The following is a 17,413-nucleotide window of genomic DNA, read 5'->3' on the forward strand; positions in this document are numbered from 1 at the left end:
GATATCATTATATGGGTTACTTTAATTTATGCAGCCTTTGTTACTGATTTCCAAATGTATAATGGTCCTGTGTAATGCATACAATCAAAGTAATAATCATTTGTAATATAGAATGCCCCACATTCTAAAATTGGCTACCCATTCTGTCATTGTGTATGTTCTTCTTCCCTAAAGTCTACGCTGTTGTTAATCTTAGAGACTTGAACTGGGTGTCCTCTAGTGGGAATCTCACAACTCAACGCTGTCTGACCCCGTATTACACCATGAGATTCTTGGTGCCCAGTGGAACAAGCACCTGTGTTCCGTACAGTCAGATGCTTCCGTGGTCACATCCTTATTCATAGCCACACTCCTGGTGTTCAGATCTAACAGTGTCCATTATTCTCAAATGTCAGAGTGTGTCTCTCCCCATTCTTAGCTTTCTTGTTGAACTTTTGGAAGACCCACTGTCAAATTTCTTTTGTCATTAGCATATGCCCTCATAGGAAAGTGTGCATGACTACGTTTGTCAGCCAGACTCTGGGTCCTTGCCCCTATAGTATTAATTCAAAGCTGAAATCAAAGTTCCCTTTTCTCTTCTAAGATTGCTTTTATTATAATATTGGACCACAATGAAATCTTAAATAGGTTAGTTACGACAAATGCATTCAATGTAAACAAAGGGCTCACATAACAAAATACAAAATTAGCAGTCTTCCTCAGCATACCATATAGGTTGGATATCCAATACCAAATACTCAGACCAAAATTACAAGTAAATTTATACAGATGTAGTAGGATGTGTGAGTGAGTGTGTGTGTTCATTTGCATGTGTGTTTATGCACATATACCTATAGTAACCTTTGTTTTTGTTCTCGACAAGAAATGAACCAAGAAATGACACACTGTATTGATTTTTTTTTGCAGGATAGAAATTGGAACTGAGAAAGGACACATGAAGGAAGGTAATGGACTCACTGCTCTGCTTCTGACTTCTTGCTGCTTCTCTGGGCTTTAGGATGAATCGTCCCTGTATATCTGGTTGTTCCACATACAGCCCAGGCAGGGCAGGAAAAGCTGTGAGATTTCTTGATTCCCTTCGATTGAAGGTATTTAGGCTGTTCCTCATTATAATGTCATAGGGATGCTCATGCTCTATGAGAAGAAAATAAGAATGAGCTGTAACTCATAGTAATGAATGAGACAAACCCTGCCAATGTGCTTTACCACACACTGTTATACTGTGCTCTGGTCAAAGCAGACTGGGCCTCGGTGGCCTTCCTGGGATATGCTGAGCAGGGAAGGATGTGTAAGCTGAGATCTCTAAAAACAGAGAAGAAAACTTTGAACTTGCCACTTTGTTTGAAGAACATAGGCCCATCAGTACACTGTATAGGGGTGACTTTTGCTGTGCTCCCCTTTAACAGGTTTAAGCACTGCTGGTTTCTGCCTTGATATCAAGATTTTTGCATCATTGGAATCTTACTTCAGCATGGAAAGGAAAGATGTTTCTATGGTTTGGGGACAGGTAATGTTGAAGTAATTTTCTTAATCGTGTCAAGCACTGCTCTGTTCAATATTTTTCTTTTATGATATCTGTCACATATATAAAGAATCTATTTCCACTCACAGTGTGACGACATGGTTTTCAGAAGCAGCAGAGTAGCTTTTGCTATTTGTCTACCATGGTTTACATTTTTCTTCTCTTTTGGAGGGATACCTTGCTCATCCTAGATATAGAGGGGAGGGCCTTGTTCCTGCCTCAAAAAAGTGATGTTTCAGACTTTGTTGATTTCAAATGAAAACCTAACCCTCCCTGAGGAGTACATGGGGGAAGGAAGAAGGTGGAGTTAGTGGAAGAAGGGGAGGGAGTGGGAACTGGTATGTAAAATGAGAAAAGATTTTTAAAAATTTTAAAAATGCTTTGCCTAGAATCATAAAGCAAACAAACAGATAGACAGATAGATAGATAGACAGATAAAAATAAAAAGCAGAAGGACCAGACATTTTTGACACATGCCTGTATTCCCAGCATTTATTTGATTGTGACATTGTGGACCAGGAATCCCTTACCTATCTGACTCAATATTAATACCCTGTGCTATAAAGAAACAAAGTATCCAGTGTGGAGGTGAATTAAGCCCCTAATACTGCCCAATGTACTAAGACCCTGAAAGTAAATATTATAAATGAAATAGTAGTGTAATTTCAGTTTATTTTGAATAATCAAGAATATGCACACAGATTATTCTCAGGGTACACGAGAAAGGTTTGAACAAGGCAGTGTTTTCTAGTCTCCAACAGATATCCTCACTGTTACTTGTCTGAGGGTCACTTCATGTCTTAGAACATCACCTGTTCAGTACCAATTGAAAAGCCCGCTCGTGAGCAGACTTGGTAATCTCACAATTTTAATTCTTATCCTAATGCTTCTGATAAATCTTCTATTACTATTACCTATGTGTCAATATGCTTGCGAAAAATTCCAGAAAAATGCAACATAAGGAATCACAGGTGATGCCGTCAGGTAGGCTCCAAGAGTCTGAACATCGTACCTCCCATTCAGTGGGGAAATACAGGTCCTAGAGATGTGAGCTGCCTGTATTTACACAGGGTCAGAGAAATGGCTAGATTTCTCACATTCTTTCCAAAACAGAAGCTATGTAGTTAGGAGCAAACCAAACATTCCTCATATAAAAATTTTAAATTTTATTTTAGACTTATTTATGTATGTAATTGTGTTTTGCTCCCATGTATATTTGTGCACCATGTTATGTCTGTGAGTGCTGTGAACTGAATCCAGACCTTTGAAAAAAACAAGGTAACTGGTGTTGTTAATCACTGAGACAACTTGTAGTCCCTAGGATTGTCTTTAATCTTCAACAAATGAATTTTAATTATTTTTCTTTGGAAACAAGATACCCAAAGTCTTGGTTTCTTTGTCTTTTTAGGGAAATTCTGTTTCTCAGGTAGAAGTGTGTAAGAAAATTCCAGACTTTTTTCCCACCAGTTCATAAACTATTGCCAAAAGAGATGGTATCAATGTATGGTTATATTAAGTAGTTGGTAATTATGAATCAAAGAATGAAATAATGTTTAAGTTATTTATTTTAATGTGCATTTAACTTTAAGACTGAGTGATGAAAACGTTAAGAGTTCAGAGTGAGAACATTGAACTTAGTTAGTCCCTATTTAGATTCCCCTATTGCTTACCTTGGACTAGGCCTGGGGCTTTCTCAGAGCCACGACAGAACCACAGCTGGTAACCTTGAGCACTCTGGGAGGCAAAAAGATCCAACCATCACACATAGCCACTCAAAGCGGACTCTGGAGAATACCTTTTGCAAGCATTCCCAGATCTCTAGCAGGAAAACCATTAAGGGCAGTACTAATGATGTGTCCTCTGACTACAGGTTTGAGTCATCTGGGCTGATCTCAGCAGACAACCCTGGGTACTTGCACAGCCTGTCTGAAGGAACCTACATCTTTTGATCCACAGTAGGATCTGAGTAACTATGGGATAAGAAATTGCATTCACCCATCAACACTTACCAACAAAAATGCTATTCTGAGATCTGTTATATCTGTTTGTCCACACTGAGTGTGGAATATTGACGTTTGACTTTAAATGCCCACACAGCCTAGTATCCAGAGAGCGATACACCCTCAGTGCCTCAAGTGATTTCTTGAGCAAAGTATCACTTGAAAGATGTGGTAACTTCGGCAACATTGGGCAAAATAGACAAAATCACGGAGGTTTGAGGGATGCCTCTGAGTAAAAACAACTTTGACTTTCATTCAGAGATGTCCTGTCTATGGAGATGAAGGACATGTGTCTAACCTAGAAAATAGGCCAGGTGCTGAAAACAAGTTCCACAATCGAATTACCGCACACGGTGCAATGGATCCTTGAATCAACCATCTAAATATTATATCCTTTGAAATATTTAGCACTCTAGAGGAGTGGAAAAAGGGAAAATAGACTTCAACTGGAGTTATCACTAATTGTACTTTACTTTTCGTTCCTGATTTTAAAAAAAAGACATTGTCCTACAGAAGCCTTAATCATTAAAACTAGCAGTTATACACATTCACACAGCCAAACGCAGCACTACCACACCCCATACACACACAAAGTGAAAGAGAGGGACCTGGACAAAGAGAGAGACAAAGAGAGAGAAAGAATACAAACTCACAGAAGGTGATGGAGCGGGACATACATACATACAGAGACACATTCGCACAGCAGAGATGTAACTACACAGAGATATACATGTATATTTAAGCACAAAAATGCAAAGATATACACAGATATGTATGTAGAGCAAAAGAACAGAGATAGAAACAGACAGACAATATGCATAAAGATTACAAAAAAGAGAAAAAAGAACACACCCAAACACATACACCTACAACTAACTACACAGAAAGAAATGAAAAGCAAGGAATTGAAGAGAGAAGGAACTATATAACAATTAGTAAAGGAAAAGAATTAGAAAGGAAAAGGGAGAAAAGCTGCCTTCCCTCTAAGATTGGCAGTCTTTCAATATGGTGTGTGTTTGTGTATGACTAAATTTTGTCCATTATTTTTTAATTTTTTAATTCTATAGTGAGACTAAACAGATAGCTCAAGACCACTGGGCTGTGAGTTTCATTTCACATGAATCTTAAATGGCCAAGAAAATATCTAAGAAAAATGACCCTCTAAAATCTATGATTTTATCTTTGAGGCCTCAGTTCCAAAATGTTATTTTAAAATATGACATGTAAATTTATCTTGATCACATTTTTATGTAAATATTTATATGCACATTTTCACATATGTAGATCTAGAAAACAAAACTCAAAGTAGCTTGATAGTAACTTACAGGCATTCCTATCATAGGGAGTAACTTCTGGATGATGTCATTGACTGTCTCCAAGTCTGTTGTTGTTATATATAAAGGCTATAAAAATGCAGAGAAAATGCTATAAAATAACTTGGGAACATATTATTCATTGTTATTGTCTAGCCATCACTTATAATCTGCAAGCCATATGACATTTCTAATGTACAATAAATAAATATCTTGTTTTTTTCCCTTTCTATATCATAACCCTAGAAGACTGTCAGTAACATGTTTATTTTAACTTCAAGTACTTAGGTACTGGTTACTCAGTCATTTAAACAAAAATTATTTCTTTTGGGGGGAACTGTAGCTAATATGGATCAATCTTGTTTCATGCTGCTTTCTACATATCACATATGAAAGACATATAGGCATGGCATACACATACACCCCTTACAAAAATGTTATCTAAATTCTCAAACTCTCTCTCCCCCCCTTCACTCTCTTCCTATGATCCCAGTTCCCACTGCTCCACAAACTGCCTGTTACTCTCTGGTGATGGACTTGCAGTTTCATCTTTTGTTTTATATTCACATACACTGACACAGTTTGGGATATCCTCAGTGAATATCGGGAGTTTAAAATGCTTCCTGTAGCCCTTTGTGGCGTCATTAATGGATCTGTTCAAATGCAATAAAAACATACAATACAGTAATGAATTTTCTAGTAGCTTATTTTATTAATATCATTAATGTAAAGCTATAGGTTCAGAAATATGCATACAGATTAGGGAATATTCAAAAGTATTTCAGAAACAAAGACATGTTTAGGTAATAGCTTGCTGTCCTAAGTTATTATTTTAGAAGCATAGCCAGTCCTCAAAATATTTTGTCTGCAAGAGAAGGGCAGGAACCTGCTTCACTTCACAGTGGGAAGCAGCAGATGGATTGAGTGCTCATGGTAGAGAAATCTGTGTTGAGGGGAATTTAAAATAAGTTTGTAGAGTACTGTTTACGCCAATATATAGAATAAAGAGGAGAAAATGAAGAGAATGGCAACCAGAAATTCCTCAAAGTGAAACCAACTCTGTGTATTAATAGGAGAAATTAAAGTAGTAGTCAGGGACCATCTAATCAACAGCACATTTGAAGTCAGTCTATCAGATTTTATAAATATATCTATATATAGGAATATGTATTTATATTGATAAATATCATGATTTATGTTACAGGCTAGAAATTACTTTTATGCAACAAAGAAAACATTATATTAATAGACATTGGTGAAAATCAACAAGAGAACTTCTCTCTATATATGTTTATATATATAGATAAATCTATCCATTTAAAGCAAGTCTGGAGAGTACAGTTTACCACACATAGAGGGTGAAGGGAAGATGTATAGATATATAAATACATAGATAGATAGATAGATACATAGGTAGATACAAATATAGAAATATAACATATAGTATATAAACATACCGATATATAGCATATATCTATATTTTTATATAGATATCCACACATAAATATACACAAATAGATATGCATATATACATATATGTACATATGTGCACATATATAGACAGATAAGTGTAGATAGATAAATAGATAGATAGATAGATAGATAGATAGATAGATAGATAGATAGATAGAAAAAAGAAAGAAAGAAAGAAGGCAGGCATATATATACTTAAAATGGAACATGGCATGCCACTAAGGAATAAAGTATGAACGCTAATAATATACCTTTGGAGAAAAGAATACCACCGATCTTTCTGTTCCATAGAACTGTAATGTAAAACGTGGAAAACATTTAGACTCTTGAAACATTGATACTAAGATTTTGAAGACTATACCCATAAAAGATACTATGTGTCAGTTTTCAAGAGTGAGGGCACAGGGGTGGGTGGCATTCTCCACAGGAGCGGGGCTCTGATTGACCTCACATGACAGGAAGTTCACTACAGTGTGGAGGCTGGTTGTGAACTTCACTGTTTTTATTTCCCCTTTCTCACAAACCTGTGCCACATATTGTTATTTTATACATAAAATTAATATGTGATTTTTTTTCCACTTTATGAAAATAATGGTCCATGCTGGGAAGAACATTCGTGCAGAAACTTTACTTCTCCCTTTGCCATGGTCCTACATTCATGTTTGGGCTGCACAGTCACATGGAAATGCTCTCTAATTTCTATGGAACTATGGACTGATTTTTACACAGACTGGCACATTTCATGTTTCTACCATTCATGCTCACCCACATTTTAATCAGCCTGCAACCAGTTTCATCAGAAGGGTGATTGTGCCTATGATCCCCAACCTGCACATGGACATAGACAACACATCTGTTCTCACCATTACAGAAAGTGACATTGGAGGCACTTAGTGCTATGCATGATTGGAAACAACTGATGTATATTTCATTAAATGTGAACTAGTCTAAATAAGACTTCCTGCTTTTACTCCTTCATGAAAAGAAAAGTTTAACGGAAATGCCGTCATGAAACTCTTCATACATTCCAAAATACAGTGCTTCCTCTCAATCTCAAGGTGGGGGAAACACTACACAATAACTATATACATTCTTCAGGGACATTAGCAAGGGAAAAGAAAGTGTTCAGAGAAAGCCACAAAGATGATCTTCTTCCTCAAAGATTCCCGAGGAAATTCTTTCCCTGGGTAAGAGCAAACTCACGGGTCCTAGGAAGTTTATAAAACTTGCAAGTGCTTGTGTTAGTTGAGTCAATTCTGTGATGAGGTTAGATGTTTGGACAGAGGAAAGAGGAGAATCCTAATTGGGGGTTGCATATGATGAGTTTTTCATGTGGACTCAAAAGAAACATGTATGCTGCCCAGAGCAGGTGTTTGCTACACAATCCTGTGATTCCAAGATGCCACTCAAGGTATACCCGGTATGCCATGATTACATCCTCTCATGAAAGACAGGCGTGTGAATCTGACATTTACATGAACTCAGAAATTAACCCTGACTCTGATGGTCTAGTGACACTGGTCCTCATGAGTTGATTATAGACACCAAAGATATACATCCCACTGTACAAACCTTCAAGAACTGAGTTTCAATGAGTAATTATGTTTATCTGTACAATTAAAGAGAACATTTTTTAGCCAGGCAATGGTGGCGCACACCTTTAATCCCAGCACTCGGGAGGCAGAGGCAGGTGGATCTCTGTGAGTTCGAGACCAGCCTGTCTCGAATAGGACAGGCTCCAAAGCCACAGAGAAACCCTGTCTCGAAAAACCAAAATAAAAAAAAAAAAGATAAAGAAATTCACTTGGGAGTATAGTACGTATTTGTCAAATTTGATTATACTATACAATATTCCTGGGGAGAGATCAATTTCTCTCCAGGTACTTTGAGAACCCAGACAGTATCAGATTGTTTGGGGAAGGAGAATGTGGAGATGGAGTAAGGCCTTGTCCTCTCCACATCCTTCAAAGGACAGAAGGCATCTCATTTCCACCCTAAGGATCGTGTGGAGTCCTGATGAACACCACAGATGAGAATCTAAAGAATCTACTTACATGAAGAAATGTGTGTGGTGGAAAGTACAGAAAACCAGGGTCATCATGGGAGGGAAAAGCCTGAGTTGGTGCATAATCAGGCTAAAATGATTTCACAATGTGTAAACATTCCGGTTAATTGATTTGGGTTTTTTTCCTTGTGAATAAAACAGGATTAAGTTGACTGACAATTTCCACAGCCGGCCTCTAGTCAACACATCTCCAAGCTATAGGTCTTACCGAAAGGTGGCCACAAAATTTCCCACGGGCCAGGACAGGAGAATGGACTTGCAAGCAGAGCTGCTGTCTCTCCCGACTATGTCCACATAGTCACCCATCCACAGGTAACTCAGGGGGATGATATGTTTGGTCTTGAACTTTCTCTTACGCCTGAAAGAGAGTCACATCACTGTGTTAGTTTGCTTTTCATTGTAGTTGGAATCACTTGTGCTCAGACCTAGTTCTTCCTGCTCCAGAGCAGAGGAGGACTCATCCCTTTCTGTCACCTCGGCACAGCGCATGTCATGTAGATGTGCCTTCACAACGTCTGTGCTGAAGGAAGTTACAGGGTTCACACTTTTTCATGGCCAAGAATAGTCAGTCATAGAATGGTCTTTATTTATGACTGATGAGTGTTCAGAATGACCATACAGTGTTATTTAAAGACATGGCATTTTTAGAAAGCCGCGTGTTATAATATTCTACCATCTTTTTAGGTAAGTGCCAAACTTTTCTGCTTATTTTCTTACATAACTTCACTGATAATATTTTATATTTTACTTAAATGACTCCATCTAATGACCTTTTCATAATAAATAATAGAGAAATATTGCCTGACTTAGCAAAATTCAAATTCCATTGCCCTTTCCCTCAAGACAGCTAATCCCATATGTATTTATATGCAATTTGATAATATATCTATATATATGAAATGCTTAAACAGGAAACCACTAATTATAATATTTTAAGGTATAATCTGCCAAGAAAATGTAATAATAAAAATCATCTCAAGCCGGGCGTTGGTGGCGCACGCCTTTAATCCCAGCCCTTGGGAGGCAGAGGCAGGCGGATCTTTGTGAGTTCGAGACCAGCCTGGTCTACAGAGCTAGTTCCAGGACAGGCTCCAAAACCACAGAGAAACCCTGTCTCGAAAAAAAAAAAAATCATCTCCTATAAACTTGACAATCCTCATTCCATAAAGTATATGACAATCTCAAAATTACTTTACCTGCTGTCATAACACAACAGCAGAGAACAAATCTTTTGACCTTTAAGAAAGTCAACCATCTTATTTTCATTAATTCTCAAAAACATGGTAAATTCCACTTACTTTCACGAACTACGCTCGTGTAGCAAATTGTCAGTATTTCCTTTTGTATTTCAAATGACTTTACTACTGTCTTGTTAAAATAAATGTGAGCATTTCCAACTGTGGACTGAGAGGATCTGACAGGAAATGACTAGAAAGATGGACAGCTTAATGGACAGACAGACAGTCAGGCCATTCAATTCTTTCCCCTTGCTGCAGTCAGACACTAACCAACCATCGGCCTACGGGCTGGGAACTTTGAGAGGAAAATGAACCCGGTAGGGTGTGTTTACACTGTAGAACAGAGCCTCTCTCCTGCAGTCGTCATTATCCTCACGTGCTTCTGTATCTGCCTCCTTTCCAGTTTTGCTGCTATTCCTTCCACAGGATCAAACAGCAAAACAGCACATTAAATGATTCATGGTTTTAAAATATGACTTAAACATTTGTTGAAATCGAATGAGAAATATTTTAGGGGAAAGTCTATTAAACCTCAACCCTACTCAAAGATTTATAGGCCAACAAAGAGTTCTGACAGTAAAATAAATATTCTCTCCTTACAGAGAGCATATAGACAGCCCTGAAAACGCACACACGTGTGTGTGTATACATACAGACTGAATAGGTTATATTTAGTTAGTATACATAGAATATATGGCATATGTGTATATACATGTTTCTTAACAAACATATATATGTAGCAAACATTAATAAAAAAGAAGCCATGATTTTGAAAGATGGCAAGAAGGAGAATATAGGAGGACTTGTCAGGAGGAAAGGGAAGGATGAAATGCTAATGAAGTACTTATAATTTCAAACAATGAAAGAAATAAAAATCCTTTTCTAGTTCTATACAGTAAGGCCTAATAAAGTGTAGCGTCTCATAGTAAGGAAGGCACGATGCACATACTCACAGGTTGTGAGACACAACCAACACATCACTGAACAAGGAGAGGTGTTGTTTCTTCCTTCTCCAGCCTCTTCTCAGTTCCACGGGACCTTGGCAGAGCAAGGTTCGATGTTTCTCTCCCGCGGCTTTCTCCTCAAGGGTTTCCATTTAGGGGGAAAAAAAGGGCTTCTCCTGGTGCAGGTCTCCAACTAGAAGAACAGGTATTCAGTGGCTGTTATGCTGGATTTCACAGGATAAAAGAGACTAAAAGTACAGGCTCAACTCCCCACCTGAACTCTGTCAAGCTTTCAACATCTTTAAAATATAACAGAAAAGAAGAGGTTGCTTAGGAAAAGGAGGATTGGGAACACAGTGCAGGAGTGGGCTCTTTTTTAGAAGCTGTCTACTTGAGAGTCATGGGAAAAGTTTAAACAGTGTACTGGTAGGGTCTTGGGAAGTGGTCCTCAGCTTTTCTAACACTGCAACCCTTTAGTACAGTTCCTCATGTTGTGGGGAACCCCAACTATAAAATTATTTTCTTGCTACTTCATAACTGTAGTTTTGCTACTGCTCTGAATCTAATGGAAGCATGAGACATGCAGAATATCTGATAAGGGACCACCAAAAGGTCACCACCCACAGGTGAGAACCACTGGCCTAGAGTGAGGAAAGGGGTGAGTGATGTAACTCTATCTCATTTGAAATCACTTTTAAAATTTGACTAATAAAGAAATTCATATTTTAAAAAAGTATTGGGATCTATGAACATCAGTTGTGATTTAAAATAAAAGTAGAAAACACATCACAAGGCGTCCTATTGGAAAGAAGATATACTCACACTCTAGTGGGATTCAGAGAGGGGAGCGATCAATGCCAAACATTAGTGAAGGCCTAAGTAAGTGACTCCTGAAAGATGGCATTGGATATCAACACGGATATCATTGCTAACCCTAACTGCAATCATATGTGTGCAATAACAGTGGAATACTTATGTAAAACCTTGTGACATACAGATTTATCCTCAAAGATTCTCAATTCTTAATTTTTTTTTTTATCTAACCAGGATCCACATGATAAAGGCAGCATCCAGACTTCACCAACACTGTGAATCTTACAGTGTAACACATGCAAGAGTCACAGGAGACTTTATAAACGAATGTAACTCAGTGAGACAGTCAGACATTTTCATGCACAGGAAAGTCGGGAAGCTTTGAAGACTATGGAGGAGACACACATGCTTAGTAGAAATAAAGCCTTGAGCCACAAAGGATTGTGACTGAAGCAACCTGAGAGAGTCTGTAAACCTGAATGTTAAGTGTGTAGTATAGCGTGGACACATAATAATCATAGAAATATCATATCAAACTAGAATGCCCATGTGTTTAAAATGACTGAACTTTGATGAGAGTAGTAGATTGTACCTTTTGCAAACTCTGTTTTCAGTGATATGTGTAACTATACAGTACTAATTAAGATAGCCAAGCCCTACCAAACTTTAAAGTTCTTTATAAAGATTTTCTGTTGTGTAATCTGATTTAAAAGGATTGATATGTTGGAGTGTGATATAAAAAAAATCAGAAAGTAATCTATGTATTAAAATGCTATAATCAAACCCATTCCTTTGTAGCTGAAAGTGAAAAAATGTCAAAAAATGAATAACTAAAAGCAGGTTTTCCTAATGATTTAAAATAATTAGGGGGGCTGGAGAGATGGCTCAGTGGTTAAGAGCATTGCCTGCTCTTCCAAAGGTCCTGAGTTCAATTCCCGGCAACCACATGGTGGCTCACAACCATCTGTAATGAGGTCTGCTGCCCTCTTCTGGCCTGCAGACATACACAGAGACAGAATATTGTATACATAATAAATAAATAAATATTTAAAAAAATAATTAGGACTCAGGGAACATATATGTTGAGAAATTCCAGATTTGTGGTCCTGCACAAGACGGACTATAGAATGATTTATGATGGCTAGAATAAACAAAGAAAACAAAGACAAACCAAAGCAAAATTGAGAAATGGTCCTTGAACAGCAAAAGGAGTCATTTCCCTCGCCTCTGGCAAAGCGACATGTGGCTCTCCATTAAACTTTGGCTCCTATCAGGATATCAACACCCATGTTGCCCTCCAGTTCCCTGTGTCTCTATTCAAAAGTGCTTGCTATCTATCTCGCAGCCCCCACTTTCCTGTCTCCCCACAACAACCCCCTCTCCTTCTTCACTATACAAACTCCCAGATGTTCTAGAACTCGCCTTGCTCTATTGATAATACAGGGTGATTTTTCTCTGTCCAGGTATCTCCACAATTCTACCTTCTTTCACAGATTGATAATACAGGGTCATTTTTCTCTGTCCAGGTATCTCCACAATTCTACCTTCTTTCACAGATTGATAATACAGGGTAATTTTTCTCTGTCCAGGTATCTCCACAGTTCTACCTTCTTTCACAGACAGTTTTGGCAACATCAAATCTGTTTCTTTTTATTTCTGCTATAAACTCTTCCAATTGCCTCTGAACATTAACATTCTCTCTTACCCACAATAAAATTTTCCCGGTAATTATAATGCAGCTACCTCAGTGGTTTCTTTCCTGTGCCAGGCCCATACTGTGTGAACACTCAAAACATACACCTTTAAGTGAATATTACTCTGTCCAAAACATATGTTATAGATTTCAAGGAATATGCACTGAAACACCATAGCTTCTATTTAGCATTAAGATCCCTGTGATCAAAGAGTCAAAAGGGGCAACAGCCTACCGTTTCCTCTCACATGTCAAACATATGTCCTCATACATGTTAAAAATAGTTCCAACTCAATTCCATGATAAAAATTAAAGTAAAAAAGTATTTTTGAGAATCATTCCTCTCTAATCTGAATCATTGGCAAAATATTAGGAAATGGATTCTAAAGAACACAATATATGTTGGAAACTATAACAATATGCTGAAAACCAGAGAGTTCTTATATTTTGGGTTGAAATCTGACAGGTTTCCAAGAAATCATTGTGGTTATAGTAGGTAAAACAATGAGAAGGAGCAGAAAATAATCATCATCTCATAACTTGGGCAGATAATTTTGTAGATTAACACACAGTATTCTCCTGTGTATCCAAGACCATACCTCCCCTGGCATAATTGTATTTGTTAAGGGGATTGGTACTGAATATTGCTAACATGGATCGCTTTTCATAAAGCCACTACTGAGTCAAGAATTATCTCAAATGGTCTGGAGTAATCAAGACAGACATTTGCTGTCACCATCAGTCTATCATGGCAAACAAAACTACTCATTAAAATAATACCTTCACAGTGGAGCCTGGAATGGAGAACCTCTCAATGACCGTGAAATTATCTTTTCCTTCCTTGGCTAAACACGAAAGATGGGAACAGCAGTTGGTAGATCAACCACTGAAGTCTGAGGACCCTGTAGTAGTCATGGAGACAGACCACTCTGATGTCAACATTCTAAGGCTCATGCCATAACTGACAAAGTGACACATGCATTTCCTTCCATGATTTGGCTTGAAATATTATTTTTGAAAAACAGCTGGTCCACAAGGGTTTATAAGTAGCATCAGATTTTCAAAACCATAGATAGATGGATAGATTTATACATACAAATATAGACTGATAGATTGATAGATATGTAGACAGATGAATAGATTGATATAGATAGATAGATACTACATGATACAATAGTCTTTCAACTAGATAGATAGATAGATAGATAGATAGATAGATAGATAGATAGATAGATAGATAGATAGATGGATAGATAGAGTGAGACAGATAGACTGACAGATACAAAAAGATAGATAGATAGATAGATAGATAGATAGATAGATAGATAGATAGATAGATAGAGATGGATAGATATAGAACACGTCATGATATCATTAATCTGTATTAAGAATCAAAACTAATTATTAAAAACACCTTTACAGTGGATGCTGGAATGAAGAACCTCTCAATGACCGTGAAATTATTTTTCCTTCCTTGGCACCAAGCACCAAAGATGACCACAGCAGTTGGTAGACCAACCACTGAAGTCTGAGGACCCTGTAGTAGTCGTGGAGACAGACCACTCTGATGTCAACATTCTAAGGCTCATGCCATAACTGACAAAGTGACACATGCATTTCCTTCCATGATTTGGCTTGAAATATTATTTTTGAAAAACAGCTGGTCCACAAGGGTTTATAAAGAGCACTAGATTTTTATAACCATAGATAGATGGATAGATTTATATATACAAATAGGTATAGCTAGATCGATAGATGATAGATTGAAAGATGCAGATAGCTACATAGATGGATATAGAATACTTCATGATACCTTTAGTCTGTCAACTAGACAGATAGACAAACAAAGAGGTATACTTAGGTAGATAGATAGATAGATAGATAGATAGATAGATAGATAGATAGATAGACAGACAGACAGACATGATAGATGGATAGACAGATGATGGATGGATGGATAGATAAATATAGATGTATAGTTATGGATTATTTCATGATACCATTAGTCTAACATAAGAATCATAACCACTTATTAACAATACCTTTACAGTAGACCCTCGAATAGAGAAACTTTTAATGAATGTGAAGTTATCTTTTCCTTTGTTGGCACTAAGCACCAAAGATGGCCACAGCAGTTGGTAGACCAACCACTGAAGTCTGAGGACTCTGTAGTAGTCAGGGAGACAGACACTCTGATGTCAGCATTCTAGGGCTCATGCCATAACTGAAAAAATGACACAGGCATTTTATTTTCTTCAACATTTTGGCTTTTAAAAAATATTTTTGAACTATTGTTAAACCACAATTGCTTGTTTTAGCATAGGTTTTCATAACCATAGGCAGATAGATGAATAGATAGATGATAGATGATAGATAGATAGATAGATAGATAGATGATAGATAGATAGAATAATTAGCAATGTGCCTCCCCAAACTCTTGTGTCCTAACGTAATCAGACACACAGGACTATTTTCTGTTGTTCACTTTTTTGAAAGGACAAATGGCCTCGCTTCAACTGTTTGTCCTCTGCTCATGGGAACCTTGTAGTGTCACATGAGAGCAAATAACCCACAAATACTCAACATGCTGAGTCTGGTTTTGTTGTTTGTATGTATGTGGTTTCGAGGCATAACATATAAAATTAGATGGTCAAAATGAACCTCATCCCTGGGAAATTCTAATTACTCTCCCAGAAGCCCTGTTACCTGTGATTTTTTTCTTGGGGTGAAACTTTCCCCCTTCCACGTCAACATGATATTGCCACCGATGTTTCTGGGCTCCTTTATACAACACTTTGTAGAAGAAACCTTCAGATTAGGCTTCATTGTGTTCTGACTCTTCGAGTCTTTCCAGCCCCTCTTCAGTGATGTTTCCCAAGCCATAGATGCAGAAGCTGTAATGAAGATGTGTCTACTGGGACTGAGTCCCCCATGAAATGCTGGTCTCTGTCTTCGCTGTGCACAGTTGTGATTTTCTATGATGCTCTTCATATGTTGTAAAGAGATGCTTCATTAGGAGGAGATGCTGGCTACATGTATCCACTAAGAGAAGCTGCTGCGCTGAGATCTCAAAATAATTTAAATCTTCAAAACAGAATTTTTTTTCCCGACAAGTCTACATTATATCGTCATAAGAGTCATCATTATCTTCTCTATAGAGCTATGGATTGAGAAGCAGAGAGGTTACACCATTTGATCAAGATCACAAAAGTACTGATGTAAAAGCAGCTGATGAAGTGCATTCACATAACTCAGTTACCCCGAGTAACATGGTCTTTTCCAGTCCACCTGACAATGTGTGAACACCACAGTCATACAAGCTTGCAATGGAATTCATGACTAACTGGCTAATAAAACCTAATTTTAGCCGGGCAGTGGTGGCGCACACCTTTAATCCCAGCACTCGGGAGGCAGAGGCAGGCGGATCTCTGTGAGTTCGAGACCAGCCTAGTCTACAAGAGCTAGTTCCAGGACAGGCTCCAAAACCACAGAGAAACCCTGTCTCGAAAAACTTAAAAAAAAAACAAACTAATTTTATTAGACTGATAAAGGCCCGTTTTCTTAGATTTCATAAATTCCTGCATTTATGAAGACTGTCATTGAAAAGTAGATTCCCGCTTATACACGTGCAGATTGTCTAGGTGTACACAAGGTTTTGGAGATGGGCTCTTTCAATGGAGAAAGGCATGCCATTCCCTCTTAACATAAAACTCATATCTGGAAATTCCTGTAACTTAAATTGGGTAATTTTCATTGATCACAGAAAGATGAAATTGTTATAAGACTTGGATGAAATATAGTATAGGGAACTGTTTTCTTGATGATGAAAAAAGTGAGGTCCCCCTCTTGCTAATGAATAATTTACTAAAAGGTATCCTATTTGTCTTGATTTTGAAAAAAAACAATGAGTTGCCGTTGCGAAATGAAGACTTTAAATGTGAATAGTGGTTAATGAATCTTCTCTGATTATTTATATTTGAAAATTATGTTGCCACATGCTTGGGAGGTAATGAATGTTGGAAAATAAAGCCATTAAGTTGATTTTGATTTTTATTGGATCAATATCATATAATGACAACGGCTAAGATATTCTGTTATCAGCATTTTACCACCATCCACGTCATACCAACAACGAAACGCTTGTTTCCAGGGGGGAGCGGCGTGGTGCCCTCCCGCAGCCCCACGAGCACTCGAGTCCCCGCCGCCGCCACGCGCCACACCCGCGCCTCCTGTGCACGTCGCCACTCACTTGAACCCGGCCGCCGCCGTCGTCGCGCCCGCGCCGCGCAGACAGCCGGGCCTGCGCCTTTTCCTCAGCCGGAGGCTCCGGCGCAGGCGACTGGGAGGAGTCC

At 38.0% G+C, this 17,413-nt stretch overlaps 1 protein-coding gene across 5 annotated transcripts in view; it reads right to left on the reverse strand.

Moving 5' to 3' along the window:
- The window catches only part of LOC142836409 (rho GTPase-activating protein 20-like), a 29,410-nt gene extending 12,013 nt beyond the window's left edge, over positions 1–17,397 (reverse strand). The window contains exons 1-7 of one of the 5 annotated variants that reach the window (XM_075950674.1): positions 17,311–17,397; positions 15,768–16,221; positions 10,565–10,748; positions 8,582–8,731; positions 6,560–6,601; positions 3,193–3,256; positions 1,049–1,134 (exon numbers count right to left, since the gene is read on the reverse strand). In XM_075950674.1, the coding sequence (XP_075806789.1) occupies positions 3,199–3,256; positions 6,560–6,601; positions 8,582–8,731; positions 10,565–10,707 (393 nt within the window). In that variant the 5' untranslated portion in view covers positions 10,708–10,748; positions 15,768–16,221; positions 17,311–17,397 and the 3' untranslated portion in view covers positions 1,049–1,134; positions 3,193–3,198. Of the gene's footprint in view, positions 1–957; positions 1,135–3,192; positions 3,257–4,847; positions 4,926–6,559; positions 6,602–8,581; positions 8,732–10,564; positions 10,749–15,767; positions 16,222–17,310 lie in introns of those variants that run through there. The other 4 variants (XR_012908080.1, XM_075950675.1, XM_075950676.1 and 1 more) reach the window with 4 other exon arrangements.
- Between the last annotated feature and the right edge of the window lie 16 nt (positions 17,398–17,413).

Source organism: Microtus pennsylvanicus, chromosome 16 (genome assembly GCF_037038515.1).
Source record: "Microtus pennsylvanicus isolate mMicPen1 chromosome 16, mMicPen1.hap1, whole genome shotgun sequence".
NCBI classification, from domain to species: Eukaryota; Metazoa; Chordata; class Mammalia; order Rodentia; family Cricetidae; genus Microtus; species Microtus pennsylvanicus.